General features: G+C 49.4%; 2 protein-coding genes across 2 annotated transcripts; both read left to right on the top strand.

Annotated features, from left to right (window-relative positions):
• The first annotated feature begins 369 nt into the window (after positions 1–369).
• On the top strand, positions 370–2,284 carry LOC130043393 (interferon lambda-3-like). Its single transcript, XM_056135648.1, has 6 exons — positions 370–438; positions 1,305–1,406; positions 1,531–1,608; positions 1,791–1,934; positions 2,019–2,102; positions 2,186–2,284. The coding sequence occupies exons 1-6, from the start codon at positions 370–372 to the stop codon at positions 2,282–2,284; spliced, it is 576 nt and encodes a 191-aa protein (XP_055991623.1).
• A 4,778-nt stretch (positions 2,285–7,062) lies between these two features.
• Positions 7,063–8,374, top strand: LOC130043392 (interferon lambda-3-like). The gene is made up of 6 exons (XM_056135647.1): positions 7,063–7,107; positions 7,400–7,501; positions 7,629–7,706; positions 7,882–8,025; positions 8,109–8,192; positions 8,276–8,374. Exons 1-6 carry the CDS (start codon positions 7,063–7,065, stop codon positions 8,372–8,374), a joined length of 552 nt encoding a protein of 183 aa, XP_055991622.1.
• The last annotated feature ends 8,482 nt before the right edge of the window (positions 8,375–16,856 follow it).

The raw sequence follows: 16,856 nt of genomic DNA, 5'->3' as shown, positions 1-16,856 counted from the left end.
AGCAATATAGATATCCCTGGAGACAGAGCATCTCCTTGAGTTTATCTCCCCCAGAGAATTGCCTTTGTTGGATGTTTTACCTCTGTAAATCACACAGACATGCAGTCGTACACCTCGGACCATTCAGATGGTCTATAAGGATGCCAGCTGCTCTAATAGAATGGGCTAAACGGGTCATTTTCACCATCAGGCTGTGGTTCCTGTCTCTCGGTCTCTCTACTGCGGAGGCCTGGGGAGGACGGGAAGTGGCTCTCGGTCACCGAATGCACACATGTGTCTCAGCATCCCCACAGGTTTAGTGAACTCACAGGACTGGTTAGGTCATGAGTGCTGGGGATTCTCCTGAAACCCCAATGTGCTTGAGGCCTCATGCCACAAATGCTAATGTCAGAGGTGGTGGAGAACCACGTGGTGCTGGTGATGGAGCCAGGGCTGAAAGTATGCTAGGCATGTGCCTTAACCATACTCTATCATTTACTCATGTGCGGCCAAATTTCTTTTGGAGGGGGTGTGGTGGTTGTTGTTGTTGTTGTTGTTTTTATTCATATCCAGCGGTGCTCAAGGCTTCCTCCTGCCACTGTATCTGACGGGGCTTCAGATCTGACTGTGGTGAATGAACTTAAGCCAGCTGTGATGGAATAAGCGAATAAGCGTCCCCCCCACCTAACCTCATCCTCTCGGCCTCATTTATCAGCATACACCAGCGTGCGTTTTTTTTTTCTGAACAAGAGCGGGGTATTTCTGCTGTCCCACCAGTGTGGGAATTGCCTATGAACCCCGGAAGCCCCTGCCCCCAATCCTCAGGCCCCCAGTCCCCTCTCATTGCGGCTGAGTTCCTTTCACTTTCCCTTTAGATACTCTTCCCTGGCCCCGCCCAGCTGGGTCAGTCCTGCAGGAACTCACCTGCCCAGGGCACTTTTCGTTTTTCCTTCATCACTGGGAGAATCTCCACAACCCAGGTTAAAACATGGGGAGCAACAGCTCAGGCCAGAACCTCTTGAATGAGGCTCAGATGCAGAGAGCAGGGAGCACCGCAGAGCCCTACAGCAGAGAAGGGACAGGCAGAAGCCAAGAGAGCCCAGAACCCAGCCAGCCCCGAGTACCGACACAGGAGCCTACTGATGCAGAAAGGGGCGTCCACGATGAAGACAGGTGAGGCCCCCATCCTGCGAGACCCTCCTGCTGCACCCCCAAACCCCACTGAGCTGTTCCCTCGGTCCTCACACACAGACGTGAGCGCCTTGGTGATACTGATGCTGGGGACCATGCTACTGACCGGAACCGGAACACTTGCTGCCCCCCAGCCCCCCAAGACCCTCACGGACCCCAAGGGCTGCCATCTGGCCCCATTCCAGTCTCTGTCCCCAGAGGAGCTGCAGGCCTTCAGGAGGGCTAAGGACGCCTTGGTGAGTGTCACTGTCCCAGACCCCCAGGGCCCCGCCTCTGGGTGCAGGGAAGCTCCCCTTCCTGTGAGAACCCCTCTCTGAGGCATGTCCCTGCACCCTGTGGGGCTGACCTGGCACTCTCTAGGAGGACACACTCCTGCAGAAGGCCTGGAACTGCAATGCCCGCCTGTTCCCCAGGACCCATGACCTGAGGCAGTTGCAGGTGAGCTGGGAGCCCACAGATCCCTCCTGCCCTCCTCTGCCCCAGGGGTCCCCTCACCTCTCAGGACCAGTCCTGCTTGGTCACATGGTCCCCTGAGTTCTCTTCCTTGCTGTCCCCTGCTGTCCCCTCTCCCTGAACCTGTCCCCACCCTCCACTCAGGCATGTCTCTGCTGTCTCCTTAGGTGTGGGAGCGCCCCGTGGCCCTGGAGGCCGAGCTGGCCCTGACCCTTCAGGTCCTGGGGGCCATGACTGAGCCCTCCCTGGAGTCTGTCCTGGACCGGCCTCTCGACACACTGTACCACATCCACTCCAAGGTCCAGGCCTGCGTGAGTACAGGGCGCCTTGAGGGTCTCCGTCCCTGCCCCCTGCCCGTGTATGGGCCCTGCTCACATTCTCTGCTCGGCCCCCAGGTACCCTCTCAGCCCACAGGGCGCCCTCAGCCCCGGGGCCGCCTCCAGCGCTGGCTGCAGAGACTCCAGGAGGCTCCTCACAAGGTGAGTGAGTGGGAGGGAGCCTGGGATGGGGCCACTGCTGAGACCCCAGACAGACACCTCTGACCCGCCTCTGCCTCCCCCAGGAGTCCCAGGGCTGCCTGGAAGCTTCTGTCACCCTCAACCTCATTCGCCTCCTCATCTGGGACCTGCGATGTGTGGCCCGAGGAGCACTGTGTGTCTGAGCCTCTGCGCCGCCTCCTCCCACAATGTCCAGATTGCCTTCACCGCCCTATTTATTTCTGAGTCATTATTTATCTTATATTTATTGTCATTATTTATTATTATTGTCATTATTTATTTATTTATGGAGCATCTCCACCAAAAACAGAACTCTTTATTGTTAACCTGTTACCAAACTCTTACTTTGAAATGTGAGTGATTGTCAAAATGTTATTTTTCTACTTTTGTAAAACAAAAATAAACAGTTTCTAAAGCATGCTCCTGGGTATATATTGATTCCTTTCCTCCTTTTCGGTGTTTTAGCTGTGGGTGCTCAAGGCTTCACTTGATCCCAGACTCAAGGTCACTCTTGGTGCTGCTAGGCTGCCTGGGATGGACTCAATGCTGTAACCCACAAAAAACTGTCACTGTCACTGTCCTCCTGTTGTTCATCGATTTGCTCGAGCGGGCCCAGTAACGTCTCCATTGGAGACTCTTTTGTTACTGTGTTTGGCATATCGAATACGTCACGGGGAGCTTGCCAGGCTCTGCCGTGCGGGCGAGATACTCTCGGTAGCTTGCTGGGCTCTTCGAGAGGGGTGGAGGAATCGAACTTGGGTCGGCCATGTTGGCTGCGTGCCCACAAAAAAAAAAAAGATAAGTAAACAGGACTCCATTGACTTAAAAACGTTATGCACCTCAAAGGACACAAGAAACAACAAGCCACCACACAAATATTGAAAATCCATAACATCCATCATGACCAACTTTGAAATCACAGGCCTAGTAAACTGGGAGAAAAAAGACACTCCAGAGACTGGGAGAAAATGTTTGCCCACTGCTCGTCTGATAAAGGATTAATATCTAACATATATAAAGCACTGACAGAATGTTAGGAGAGAAAACCATTCAACCTCATTCAAAAACAGGGAGAAGAAATGAAAAGAAATTTTCACATGAAGAAATACAAATGGCCAAAAGGACCAGGAGAACCCTTGGGCATTGCAATTGTGATCCAAAACCAGAAATGTAAACAAAAATAGATCAATAGTGAAAGAAAGGCATCTAAATTTATTTTGTATTTATTACTGTTCTGTTTTGTTTTTGTAACATGGAATAAGCACACCTCCAGTGGACCAAAATCCAAAGGGGCAAAAAAAAGTACTGAATGTTTTATAGAGACTGCATTGACTCTTTTAATGCTTTGCAGTGTATTGCCTTTTTGACTATGTTAAATCTCCTGATCCAGGAGCAGGGAATATGTTCCCATTTCCTCATGTCTTCCCTATTTCTTTGATTTGAGCATTATAGTTTTCATTGCAGGATCTTTCAGCTCTTCTGTTAAACTGATTCTGATGTAATAGATGTTTCTTTTAATTCGGGGCCACAGACAGCCCCAAATTTATTCAGACTTTCCTCCTGGCTGAGAGTCAGGGATCACTCCTTTTGGTGCTCACAGGGCTACATGGGGTGCTTGGGCTGGAACCCCTGTGGGCTGCGTGCAAGGCAAGCATCCTGATCTGTGCAGCACAAGGTACTTAATTTTCTGAGACACAACTGTGAATGGGATTGTTTTTGCTTTTTTGTATATTTGTTTCTCTTCTATTTCATTCATCACATAGAACACAGCCATTTACCTTTGTGCATTAATTTTCTAGTCCCATTTTACTGTACAAGTGTTTTGTTTCTTGGAGCTTTTTAGCAGAGTCTTTAGGTCTGATCTAATTACAGTGTCCTGTCACCCACACCTAGAGAGAGCCTGACTTCCTTTCCTACCTGGACACCATGAACTTGTCTTTCTTGCCACATTGCCATGGGGAGGATTTCCAATACTCCATTGGTGGGAGTCGAGTAGCGTGAGAGTGGTGGGGAAGGGCAGCCTCTCTGTGCCTGATCTCACTGGAAAGGCTTTCAGTGTTTACTAGTGAGTCGAGTAGTCGCTTGGACTTGGGATGAATGGCTTCAACTTGGTTGAGAAAAGTTCCTTCGTGGCTGGAGAGCTAGTACAGTGGCAGGATCCTTGCCTTGCATGTGGCTGACCTGGGTTATCCGCATAATCTATTATGGTCCCCTGGGAAGTGCCAGGAGTGACTCTGACACAGAGCCAGGTGTAAGCTCAAAGCATAGCCGGGTGTGACCCAAAAACCAAATGGGAATGTAGAAAGAGAGAAAGAGAGAAGTTCTTCCATTCCCATTTTATTGAGAGATTTTATCATGAACGGTGCTGGGTCTTGTCAAATGCTTCTCTTTATCTACTCCTATGGTCAGTATTTTGATTTTCTTTGTATTGATTTGGTGCATTAATGATTGATTTGCATATATTAAACCATCCTTGCATGCTGGAATGAAGCCTGTTTGGTCATGGGATATGATGATTAGACTCGATTTGCTTATTTTGGTTGAGGCTATTCTCATCAGATATCTTTTCTTTTCATTTTACTACCCCAATATTCCAGAGAATTCTCCCTATGCAATCCAGAAGATTTTCCCAATGTTAATCCATTAACCTCAGTTATGTTTACTGGTAATCAGAAGGGACATTCATTTTTCTTCCTCCACAGAATTTTCTTGGGTTTTGGGCAAGGGAGTAGGGGGCAGACACGATGGTACTCAAGGCAAACACCTGGTTCTGTTCTAAGGGATCACCCTTGAGGGCTCTGGGGACCATATAAGGTGCTGGGGATAGAAACCTGGTCAACCCCATGCAAAGGTAAAGCACTTCCCTCTGTATCGAGGGCATCTTAAGGGTCCCAACATCAGTGCTTAGGAGTCTGGGGCCATTCCCAGTGAGACTCGGTCTATCAGACCAGCTGTCCTGTTCGAGGGCCTGAGGGTCTGGGGCTGTGCTGAATATTAACCCTAAGTGTTTGTTTGTTTGTTTGTTTTTGTTTTTCAATTTTTATTAGTGAAACACTAATAAAAGCTCCTCCCAGCAAAGCTTATAGTGCTCTTGCTACCATCCCTAATCCCCTGAGTTTATCTTTAATTTTTCATTTGTGTTTTACATCTCATTGTCACAGTTCCCCAAGTGAATCTTGGTTACATATAAGCCAAAACTTCCTGATAATTCTGGATTTTGTACTTGGAGTGAATAACCTGCTTTTCTATTTCCCCTGTAGGTGTTTCATATTTTATTATAGGGCAATGTTCTTTATTAAACACAGAAAGACCTTAATGCTATGCTCCTAATATTCGAGAGTTGATTGACTTTGAAATATATCTACTCCTGAGCTCTGTCATTATTACTTGACTCAGGCTCTGGTTGCTGTAGTTTCTAACACCCCAAAAGGGAGGTCCAGCCATGGGACTGAGATGGACGTGGGCGAGTGGCGAAGCTACTCCAGCTTCGAAATGGAACAGTCTAGAAAGCATAATGCATCGTCTTGATGCAAGCTGTTATGACTTTAGAGACATAACTCCCATGGGGAAGGACAAGGTGAACTGACCTGAGGACTTAGTCTGGAATTTTTTTTTTTGACCATTTTAAAGAGTCTTTTAATTGGAAGAGGTAGGGAAAAACAGTACAAGTAAATGACCTTCAGTTTAAAAGCATTTTTTAACTCACATTACAGGACACACAGTTAAGAGTCAATTTGCTGGAAATATGAGGATTCTTAGAACTAGTATTACAAATAGGCTAATAAGTAAAAAAATTCAATATGGTAAAAGTCTTGCTTGCTAACAGAGCCCAGAGAACTAAGTTTGGGGATCTTTATCTCTTACAGTGTGTATCCAAATGATTGCAAGTGTTGGAAAGAAGTAGAATTAATTGTTTGACTAATTGTTTGACTCTATTGTATGATATATAGGACTGGAGGGAAAGAGAAAAGCAATATAGATATCCCTGGGAGACAGAGCATCTCCTTGAGTTTATCTCCCTCATCGAATTTCCTCTGCTAGAATGTTTTACCTCTGTAAATCACACGGACATGCAGTCCTAAACCTCGGACCCTTCAGATATTCTCTAAGGATGCTAGCAGCTCTGCGTTGAACGGGCCATTTTACCCAATAGGCTGCGGTCCCCCAGCTCTGTCTCTGCTGGGGAGGCCTGGGGAGGATGGGAGGCGGCTCTCTGCCACCGAATGCACACATGTCGTTGCAGCACCCCCACAGGCTTAGTGAACTCACAGGGCGGTTAGGTTTTGAGTGCTGGGGATTCTCCTGAAACTCCAGTGGTGCTTGAGGCCTCAGGCCACAACTGCTGATGTGAGGGGTGGAGGGGACCATGTGGTGCCGTTGAGGGAGCCATGGCTGGGTGCCTGCTAGACATGTGCCTTTACCCCTACCCTATCATTTATTCATGTGAGGCCAAATTTCTATTTTGGGGGGCAGTGGTTGTTCTTTCTTTATTTTTTTTTCTAGTCATATCCAGTGATGCTCAAAGCTTCCTCCTGCTTCTGCCTCTGTTGGGAACCGATGTGACTGTGGTGGCTGAGCTTAGGCCAGCTGTGATGGAGTAAGTGTTCCCCCACCAGACCTCATCCCTCTCCACTATTGCTCCACCTGCCTCATTTATCAGCGCAGACCTGAGTGTTTTTTTTTTTTTTCTGAACAAGAGCGGGCTATTTCTGCTGCCACAACAGTGTGAGAATTGCCTATGAACCCCGGCCCCCTGGGCCCCAGTCCTGAGGCCCCCAGCCGCTTCTCACTGCAGCTGAGTTTCTTTCACTTTCCTGCAGCTGCTCCTGCCTGGCCCCGTCCTGGACTCCCCAGCTGGGCAGTCCTGCAGGAACTCACCTGCCCAGGGCGCTTTTCGCTTTTCCTTCATCACTGGGATTGTCCCCAAAAGCCAGGTTAAAACATGGGGAGCAGCAGCTCAGGCCAGAACCTCTGCGACGAGGCTCAGGTGCAGAGAGCTGGGAGCCCCGCAGAGCCCCACAGCAGAGAAGGGACAGGCAGAAGCCAAGAGAGCCCAGAGCCCAGCCAGCCCTGAGCACCAACACAGGACCCTCTTAATGCAGAAAGGAGCATCCAGGATGAAGACAGGTGAGGCCCCCATCCTGCGGGACCCTCCCTCTGCACCCGCAAACCGCGTTGACCTGTCCCCTCTGTCCTCACACACAGATGTGAGTGCCTTGGTGACACTGATGCTGGGGACTGCGCTGCTGACCGGAACCGGGGCACTTGCTGCCCCCCAGTCTCCCAAGACCCTCACGGACCCCAAGGGCTGCCAGCTGGCCCCGTTCCAGTCTCTGTCCCCAGAGGAACTGCAGGTCTTCAGGAGGGCCAAGGATGCCTTGGTGAGTGTCACTGTCCCAGACCCCTCAGTGCCCCATCTCTGGGTGCAGGGAAGTGCCCACTCCCGTGGGCACCCTGTCCCCCGAGGCATGTTCCTGCACCCTGCGGGGCTAACCCAGCTCTCTCTAGGAGGACACACTCCTGCAGAAGGCCTGGAACTGCAACACCCGCCTGTTCCCCAGGACCCGCGACCTGAGGCAGTTGCAGGTGAGCTGGGGCCCACAACCTCTCAAACCCCCCACCCCATCAACTCATCGCTGAGGACCTGTCCTGCCTGGTCACATGGTCCCCTGAGCTCTCCCATTCCTTGCTGTGCCCTGCTGTCCCCTCTCCCTGAATCTGTCCCTGCCCTCCCTCAGGCATGTCTCTGCTGTCTCCTCAGGTGTGGGAGCGCCCCGTGGCCCTGGAGGCCGAGCTGGCCCTGACCCTGCAGGTCCTGGGGGCCGTAACTGAGCCCTCCCTGAAGTCTGTCCTGGACCGGCCTCTCCACACACTGCACCACATCCACTCCAAGGTCCAGGCCTGTGTGAGTACGGGGTGCCCTGGGGTCTCCCTCCCTGCCCCCCACCCATGTGCGGGTCCTGCTCACTCTCTTTGCTCGGCCCCCAGGTACCCTCTCAGCCCTCAGGGAGCCCCCAGCCCCGGGGCCGCCTCCAGCGCTGGCTTCAGAGGCTCCAGGAGGCTCCTCACAAGGTGAGTGAGTGGGAGGGAGCCTGGGGTGGGGCCACTGCTGGGACCCCAGACAGACTCCTCTGACCCGCCTCTGCCTCCCCCAGGAGTCCCAGGGCTGCCTGGAAGCTTCTGTCACCCTCAACCTCATTCGCCTCCTCATCTGGGACCTGCGATGTGTGGCCCGAGGAGCACTGTGTGTCTGAGCCTCCGCGCCGCCTCTTCCCATGATGTCCAGATTGTCTTCAATCGCCCTATTTATTTCTGAGTCATTATTTGTCTTATATTTATTGTCATTATTTATTATTACTGTCAGTATTTATTTATTTATGGAGCATCTCCACCAAACTCAGAACTCCTTATTATTAACCTGTTACCAAACTCTTATTATGAAATCTGAGTAAATGTTGAGTAAATGTGTTATTTTCCTACTTTTATAAAAAGAAATAAATGAACAGTTTGCGAAGCATGTTCCTGGGTGTATGCGGATTCCTTTCCTCCTCTTTGATTTTTGAGCTGTGGGTTCTCTGGGCTTCCCCCAATTCCCAACTCAGAGTTACTCTGGGTGCTGCTGGGGGTGACCTTAGGGGTGCCTGGGATGTCCCTGGGGTCAGCCACGTTTAGCATTTCACCCCTGCACTCTCTTTCTTTTTTTTTTCCTTTTGGGCAACAACCAGCAATGCACAGGGGTCACTCCTGGTTCATGCATCAGGAATTACTCCTGGCAGTGCTCAGGAGACCATATGGGATGCTGGGAATCAAACCCAGGTCGGCCGCGTGCAAGGCAAATGCCCTACCCACTATACTAACGCTCCAGCTCTTCACCCCTGCACTCTCCAGCTTACACATTTACTTTTCTCGCCATACCCCAATGTCACTGACTCTGCATCTCAAATATCCATTGTGCCCCTCAGTTCTTCAGGGGGTCACCCTGGTGGGCTCAGAGAATTATTATCTGGCTTCAAGGCCATTTGGGGTGTTCAGAGAACATGGCCCCTGACCTGGAGATGGTCTCTGTCCCCCCAACTGTGAGACTCGCCCTCCGTGTTTCACCCTCCCTCTGTCCTTCCTGGGATAACTTCTCAGAGAAACCTCAGGTGTCTCAGCTTCCTTCTTGGGACCCCTGACCTGCACCATCTCTCTTCCGCTCCTGCGGAGAGATACCATCTCTGCTCTCTCAGAATGTCTTGATTTTTAATTGCTCTGCTCCAATAGTCCAGAACATCCTCCCTGTTCAATCCCCAACAATCTTCCAAGTCCATAAATTTCTATTTATGTCTGCAACATATCAGGAAGGATCTTATCTTTTTCCTCTCTCTCCTCCTCAGAATTTTTGGTTTGCTTTTCTGTTTTGTTTGTTTGTTTGTTTGTTTGTTTGGGTGACCCTAGCAATGTTCAGGACAAATTCCTGGCTCTGCCCTCAGGGATCACTCCTGTCAGGTTCAAGGGACCACATGTGGTTCTGGGGATGGAACTCAGATCTACTATGTGCAATGTACATGCCCTACCTTGTCCTCCTCCTCCTCCTCCTCCTCCTCCTCCTCCTTCTCCTCCTCCTCCTCCTCCTCCTCCTTCTCCTCCTCCTCCTCCTCCTCTTCTTCTTCTTTTTCTTCTTCTCCTCCTTCTCCTCTTCCTCCTCCTCCTTCTCCTCTTCCTCCTCCTCCTTCTCCTCCTCCTCCTACTCCTTCTCCTTCTTCTTCTCCTTCTCCTTTCTTTCTTTGTGGTCATAGCTGGCAATGCTTAGGGGCTACTCCAGGCTCTGCGTTTAGCAGTAACTCCGGGTGGTGCTCAAGGGACTATACAAGCTGGAGATCAAACCTGGTCTGCTCTGTTCAAGGCAAACACTCTTCCTGCTGTACTATCATTCCAGTCCCACTTACCTACTGTTCTATCTGTCCAGCCTTCCCAGCATACTTTTTCCAACTTCTCCCAGCACTCCTCGGGGGTCCTGGGGCTATTCCCAGCAAGTTTCAGTCTTTCTGGCCTGCAGGTCTGTGTGAAGGCCAGTGGATGCAGTGCTGACTGATCTCTGAGGAGCCGGGAAATACTCAGGTCACCCTAAGGTAATCGGGGGCCTGAGGGCCACACATGCCAATTCTGGAGAGGGCTTAGGAGGTGCTGGAGATTGAGCCCCTGGCTGCCTGCAAATCATGTGCCTTCACCCCTACACTTTCTCTCCAGTTTCCCATTGCCCAGCTTTGGGAAGTTTGATTTTTGCCTTTTTAAATATTTTGGCCATACCCAGTGTTGCTAAGGACTTCCTCCTGGCTCTGTAATCTGGGGTGACTCCAGGTGGGCTGGGGGGACCCTATGGGATGCTGGGTATCAAACCCAAATACCTTTCTCATTGTCTATTTCTTGGCCCTGTGTTCCCCAATTTGGACCCTCCAACCATGACTGGAATGATTCTTGGGGGTCCACCTTCAAATCTTGCTTGTGGTTCTCTGACCTGTGTTTTGCTGGCCACCTTTAGCAAGCCCTGACAGAGGGAATTGTAAACCCCAGATGCCCGCATTCCAGGTATATGATATTAGAGGTTCCTGCTGTTCAGATGTCCTCTCATTGTAAGCGTGAATCCGTGGTGTTACTGAGCTTCTCCTGGTACGAATTTTCTTTCATGTACTAAGTGGTGTTCTGCTTAGGGGTGCGAGCTGGCCTTCAGAGGGAGTGTGCAATGGGGGTAGCCTCACATGGGATTCCAAACACAATTTGATACTCATTTCTCTGGCTAGTGACTTTCAATAAATATCCTTTCTCTTGCTGGCTTTCTCTTGATTTTCTGCATCTGAAAATATATATTTCTTAAGTTCATTTGGGGGCCAATGGGGATATAGTACAGGGGTCAGGCTCTTCCCTTACATACTGAAGACCCTGTTTCAATCCCTGGCATGGGTCTTACTCTTGAACACAAAGCCAGGAATAGAGCGGGAGGGATAGTACAGCAGGTAAGGCATTTGCCTTGCACGTGGCCGACCCAGGTTTGATTCCCAGCCTCCATATGGTCCCCCAAGCACTACCAGGAGTAATTCATAAGTTCAGAGCCAGGAGTAATCCCTGAGCATCACTGGGTGTTACTCAGAAAGAAAAAAAGCCAGGAATAGCCCCTACTCCAGTGTGACCCCGTACCCCCTCCATAATAAAAAACTTGGACTCATTTTTTCCCTTTATCTGATATTTCTGTGGGATCCAGAGGACCACACACACTATAATTTTAGTGTTTCCACACACCAGTTTTTGTAGATTCTCTGGTGTGCAGCTAAGAGCAGTAGAGATGATGGACACTTGGGTATGGTGCTGGGCATCAAACTCAGCCTCACAAGGCCTCACACTTTCAAGGTAAGGATGCTACTGCCCAGCTTTCCCTAGGTTTCTGCATGCAACCCCCAGCCCACCCACCCACTCCCACCCATCCATCCCCTACCCATCCACCCCAACCCATCCATCTGTCATCCATCCATCCCCCACCCATCCACTCACCCATACATCCCCCATCCACCCACCCATCCACCTGTTCATCCATTCACACATTCATCCATCTACCCACTCACCCATCCATTCATATATTATCACTTCATTCATCCACCCTCCCATCCCCATATCCTTTACCCACCCCTATACTCACCATTCCATTCAACCACCCACATATTCATCCATCCATCAATTCATCCATCTATTCATTCACTCAATCATAAATTCACTTTACATTGGTTCATTGGGTTGTTCTGTTTTTGGGTCACACTCAGCAGTGCTCAGGGCTTCCTCCTGACTTTACACTCAGGGCTCATTTCTGGCAGTGCTCATGGGAACTTATTGGGTGCCAAGATTGAACCTGACTCAGATGCATGCAAGGCAAGCATTCTACTTACTATACTATCACTCTGGTCCCCAGTTCACTTTACAGTGGATGGTATTTCCTCATTGTTCGTTCTTTGCCAGGCACCAGGGACAGAACCTCTTCAGGGAGTTTCAGAGTAAGAAGGGAACTGATCATTAAAGTTTTGTTTTGTTCTGGGGCCACACTCAGGCTTCTTCATGGCTCTGCTCTCAGGTATCACTTCTGGCACTGCTCAGGGGACTATATGGGTTGCCAAGGATCAAACCAGGGTCAGCTGTATACAAGGCAAATGCCCTACTTGCTTTACTATGACTATGGTCATATCACACTGAACACACCTGATCTTACCCTACCTGCTGTACTATTGATGCTGATCATTCAATTTTGAGGACGAGGCAGGAGGCCTGTATGTTGGATGCGTGAGCTTCATAGTGGGGTGCTTGGGAGCTATGTTTGACAGGTAGGCCTGTCCTGACACACCTCACTCTGATTTTCCCAGAGAAAGTACATAAAATCATCACAGTATTTCAAGCAAAGAAATAACTGCTTCAAACTAAGTTTCTAAATGTCTAGGCCTAGTAAGAGGAAGGTGTATGGCTGAGAAAGACTAAGGCAGTCCAGTTGCAGGGGGATGATGAGGGCATAAAAATGGTTTTCAGCGTTCATATCAAGAGGTTATGGGTTAGAGGGCTGAAGCAATAACACAGCGGGTAGGGCATTTGCCTTGCACGTGGCTGACCCGGGTTCGATTCCCAGCATCCCATATGGTCCCTTAAGAGCTGCCAGGAGTAATTCCTGAGTGCAGTGAGCCAGGCGTAACCCCTGTGCATCTCCAGGTGTGACCAAAAAAGCAAAAAAAAAAAAAAAAAAGAGGTTATGGGTTAGAAACAAATCAAGTTGAAGAGGTGGTATAGAGCTTAAGACACTTGTCTTGCCTGCAAATGATCCTGATTCGCTCCCCAGCATTACATGTGGCCACTGAGCACCATCAAGTGGTGCTGGCCAGAGGTGTTTAAAATTCCCTATGAGGGGCTGGAGCAATAGCACAGTAAGCAGGGCATTTGCCTTGCACGCAGCCGACTCGGGTTCGATTCCCAGCATCCCATATAGTCCTGAGCACCGCCAGGAGTAATTCCTGCGTGCATGAGCCAGGAGTAACCCCTGTGCATCACTGGGTGTGACTTAAAAAGCAAATTAATTAATTAATTAATTAATTAAAATCCCCTATGACCCAAAATCAAAAAAGATATATAATAATAAAATAAGGAAGAAAATAATGTGTGCCCAGAAATTAGCACTTGACCTGTCCAGAGCCGCTGAGACACATTCTGATTGTCGCGATTTAAATGTGAGCCCTGAGGAATTGGGATATACCCAAAGGGCCAGAGCATTTACATGGGATGGACAGGGCCCACTTCAATCCCCGATGTTCAGGGCCTCCCAAGGACACCAGGTATAGCCTTAGTGACCCCAAACACCACTGGGAGGATCCCCAAAAAGTATAAGTGCGAGCCTTGGGCCAGGGATGTAACTCTATGATAAGGGACACACATTCTTGACCCCATAAAAATAAAAGTGAGGTGCGAGGACAGAGAGATCTTCGAATTCCAAATTGTGTTTTGGGGGGCTAGAGTGATAGCACAGTGGGTAGGGTGTTTGCTTTGCACACGGCTGACCCGGGTCGATTTTCAGCATCCCATATAGTCCCCTGAGCACCTCCAGGAGTAATTCCTGAGAGCATGAGCCAGGAGTAACCCCTGTGCATCTCCAGGTGTGACCCAAAAGGAAAAAAAATTGTGTTTTGGTTTTTGTTTTGTTTTGGAGCCCTCCCCGGCAGTGCTCAGAGCTATACTCCTAGCTCTGTGCTCAGGGATCACTCCTAGAAGGCTCAGGGGACCATACAGGATGTCAAGAATCGAACCCGGTCAGCCGCATGCAAGGGGCTAAGTTTCTGAGTGTCCTTAACCCACTTTTCTATCGCTCTGGCCCCAAGCCTCAAGCTCTGGATTAGAGAGATTTCAATGGGCTGAGCACATGCTTCATGCACAGGGTCCGGTCCCCAACGCCTCCTGGTGCCCCGAGCCCAGTCAGGAGCAATCCCAGAGCTCTGAGCCAGGAGTCGCCCCGAAGCAAACATACAAATCTCAACATCAGCTCACTTAGTTCCTGGTGCCACTTAATGCTCCTGTGTGTGTGTGTGTGTGGGGGGGGGGGCATCTGAGTGTGGTGCTAGAGATTGAGCCTGGGTCTCTATGTGTGCCAAGCATCTGCTTTACCACCAGCCACATCCCTGGCCCAAATGATCCGTTTCCACTGAGTAAGGCGACTCCTAGACCCTTCCTCATTGGGTGGTCTTGCAAATTAGATGCATTCTACCATGTCAAGGGCTGAGGAGCAGTTTCTGCACGAAGCAAGGACTCAATATTAAATCCATTTGTCACCATTTTCTAAAGTGCCTTTCATGTGAACTTTCTAATAAAAGAGGAAGCTCTCTCCTGGGGCCCATCTCCGCAACCGAGAGAGGACCGGAGAGATAGGACAGGTGTTAAGGCACTTGCTTTGCATGTGGCTGTATGTGGCTCGATTCTGGCACCACCACATATGTTTCCCCAAGGACCCCCAAGGGTCACGCCTAAGCACAGAGCCAGGAATGGCCCCTGAGTACGATTGTAGCTCCCACATCCAAAATAAAATAAAATGGATAGACAAGTTTTGTTGTTGTTCATCAAAACTTTTCCAGGAGCTTACCCATCACACACCCCCACACACATACACCTGGTAAGACTAATAGCGTTGCAGGCACTAACCACTGAACCACCTTCCCCTACCTACTGGTGATTCTCGGCTGACCTGAGCTATAGTTGAATAACTGTTCCTTCTTTCTTGTATGTGTGTGGTTTTGGGGGGGTTGTTTTTTTGTTTGGGTTTTGGATGATTTTATTTGGCGGGGGAGCAGATGGGAGAGCGTTTAGAGTCACATCCAGCAGTGCTCAGGACTCACTCCTGGCTCTGCAATCGTGGATTATTCTTGGTGGTGCTGGAGATCCTATGGGATGCCAGAGATTGAACCTGGTCAGCTACATGCAAGGCCTGCCCACTGTACTATTGCTCTGGCCTCAGAGAGGTCAGGCTTTTGTTCACTTCAGGCCTATGACTGTAGGAACCCCACCCACATTCTGAAGTTCCCGTCAAAATTCTGCTGATGGTAATCTCACCTACACAGAATAACACTGACCAAATGGATCATCAAGTTGACACATGAGATCAATCATCAGGCTGGATCCAGGTTTGATCCCCAGCACCACGTGGGCCCCAGACATTGGAGGGTACGGCCTTCAGGACCCTGAACCAAAGGGTGACCCCGTACCACAGGGCCCAGGCAGCACCATGTTCTCTGACCTCGCCTTGAATATTCACTCGAAAATTGCCAGGAGCAACCCCAGACCCCCTGGCCTTTCCCACAAAAAAATAAAAAACCTACTTGAAAGGTCTCTGCCACAAAAAATCAACCACTGGGCATTAGTACAGCAGGTAAGGTCTTTGCCTTGCACACAGCCGACCCAGGTTTGATCTCTGGCATCCCATATGGTCCCTCTGAGCACCAGCAGAGTAATTCCTGAATGGAGAGCCAGAAGTAATCCCTGAGCAATGCCAGGTGTGACCCAAGAAGAAAAAAAAAATCAACCATCATGTGGGCTGGGACATAACTCAAAGAACTGCAGCACATGTGGGAGTCCTGGGTTCAATCCCCAGGGCTACATGGTTCCTGAACACTCCAGCGAGCAACCTATAAGTGGTGGTCCAGGAGTAGCCCCTCAGCACTGCTGAGTGTGATCCCCAAAGAAAACAAAACTGGGGGAAATCCTGGTTCTGCCTAGAACCATCATCGGAGTGATTTCTTTCTCCTTGCAATGAACAGCTTATTATTTCTATGGATACCAACATGAATCTCTTGTCAAGGTATCCGTTCTCCACTTCAAAGTCTCTCTCTTTGCAAAGTCTCTTTGTTCGAGTGGAGGGGAATTCAGCTAGATAACCCGGGGTGGGATTACTGGGCTTCAGATGCCAGATCTTCACTTACTAGGCAAGTGACTTTGATCTAACATCTCTGTACCTCCCTTTTGGCTGAAATCGGGATTAAAAATAGCATCTCGCTCATAAGGCTATTGAAAATATAAAGTAATGAAGTTACTTAATACCTATAAGTCACTTGGCCATCATCGGTGCTCAGTAAACGTTCGAGCAATCATCACCATGAGTCTCATCACCTCTGCACGGTCGTGAAGCTTCATTGCCCACTTGAGTGCAATAATTTCTCCAAACACTAGGATATATGTATGCTTGATCAGCCTTTCCAAAGATTTCGAACCAGGAGAGGGAAAAGCCAATAAGAATATAAAGAAGGGAATAGAGACAGATAAATAGATGCAGGTTGTGAGGGAATCTAATTACAAAAAGATTTCAAGATAAAAGCCAGAGGAACTAATTTATACATTATTTTCAAAGGACACAAATACTGAATCTTTCTCTCTTGATGGGGAACCTGAGCTGTTTATACTGAAGCCATAAGTGAGCATTAAATTGGGGGGGGGGGGGAGGAAGCTTTCTATGCTCACCAATGGAACATGCAAATCAGGTAAGAATCATCAATGGATGCTAAAATCTTTGACTGAAAAACTGTTGGAGTAGATGGGGGCTGGAGCAATAGCACAGTGGTTAGTGCATTTGCCTTGCATGCAGCTGACCTGGGTTCAATTCCCAGCATCCCATATGGTCCCCTGAGCACTGCCAGGAGTAATTCCTGAGTGCAGAGCCAGGAGTAACCCCTGTGCATCGCCGGGTGCGACCTAAAA

Source organism: Sorex fumeus, unplaced genomic scaffold, assembly GCF_029834395.1.
Source record: "Sorex fumeus unplaced genomic scaffold, SorFum_2.1 ptg000122l, whole genome shotgun sequence".
Taxonomy (NCBI): domain Eukaryota; kingdom Metazoa; phylum Chordata; class Mammalia; order Eulipotyphla; family Soricidae; genus Sorex; species Sorex fumeus.
This window is presented reverse-complemented; position numbering and strand designations above follow the sequence as displayed.

Bases quoted from the DNA above. Each gene is read 5' to 3' on its own strand.
- LOC130043392 (XM_056135647.1), top strand. From the start codon at position 7,063: ATGGGGAGCAGCAGCTCAGGCCAGAACCTCTGCGACGAGGCTCAG. The intron at 7,707-7,881 runs GTGAGCTGGGGC...CTGTCTCCTCAG, and splicing joins GCGACCTGAGGCAGTTGCAG to GTGTGGGAGCGCCCCGTGGC. The intron at 8,193-8,275 runs GTGAGTGAGTGG...TGCCTCCCCCAG, and splicing joins TCCAGGAGGCTCCTCACAAG to GAGTCCCAGGGCTGCCTGGA.
- LOC130043393 (XM_056135648.1), top strand. From the start codon at position 370: ATGCCACAAATGCTAATGTCAGAGGTGGTGGAGAACCACGTGGTGCTG. The intron at 1,935-2,018 runs GTGAGTACAGGG...CTCGGCCCCCAG, and splicing joins ACTCCAAGGTCCAGGCCTGC to GTACCCTCTCAGCCCACAGG. The intron at 2,103-2,185 runs GTGAGTGAGTGG...TGCCTCCCCCAG, and splicing joins TCCAGGAGGCTCCTCACAAG to GAGTCCCAGGGCTGCCTGGA.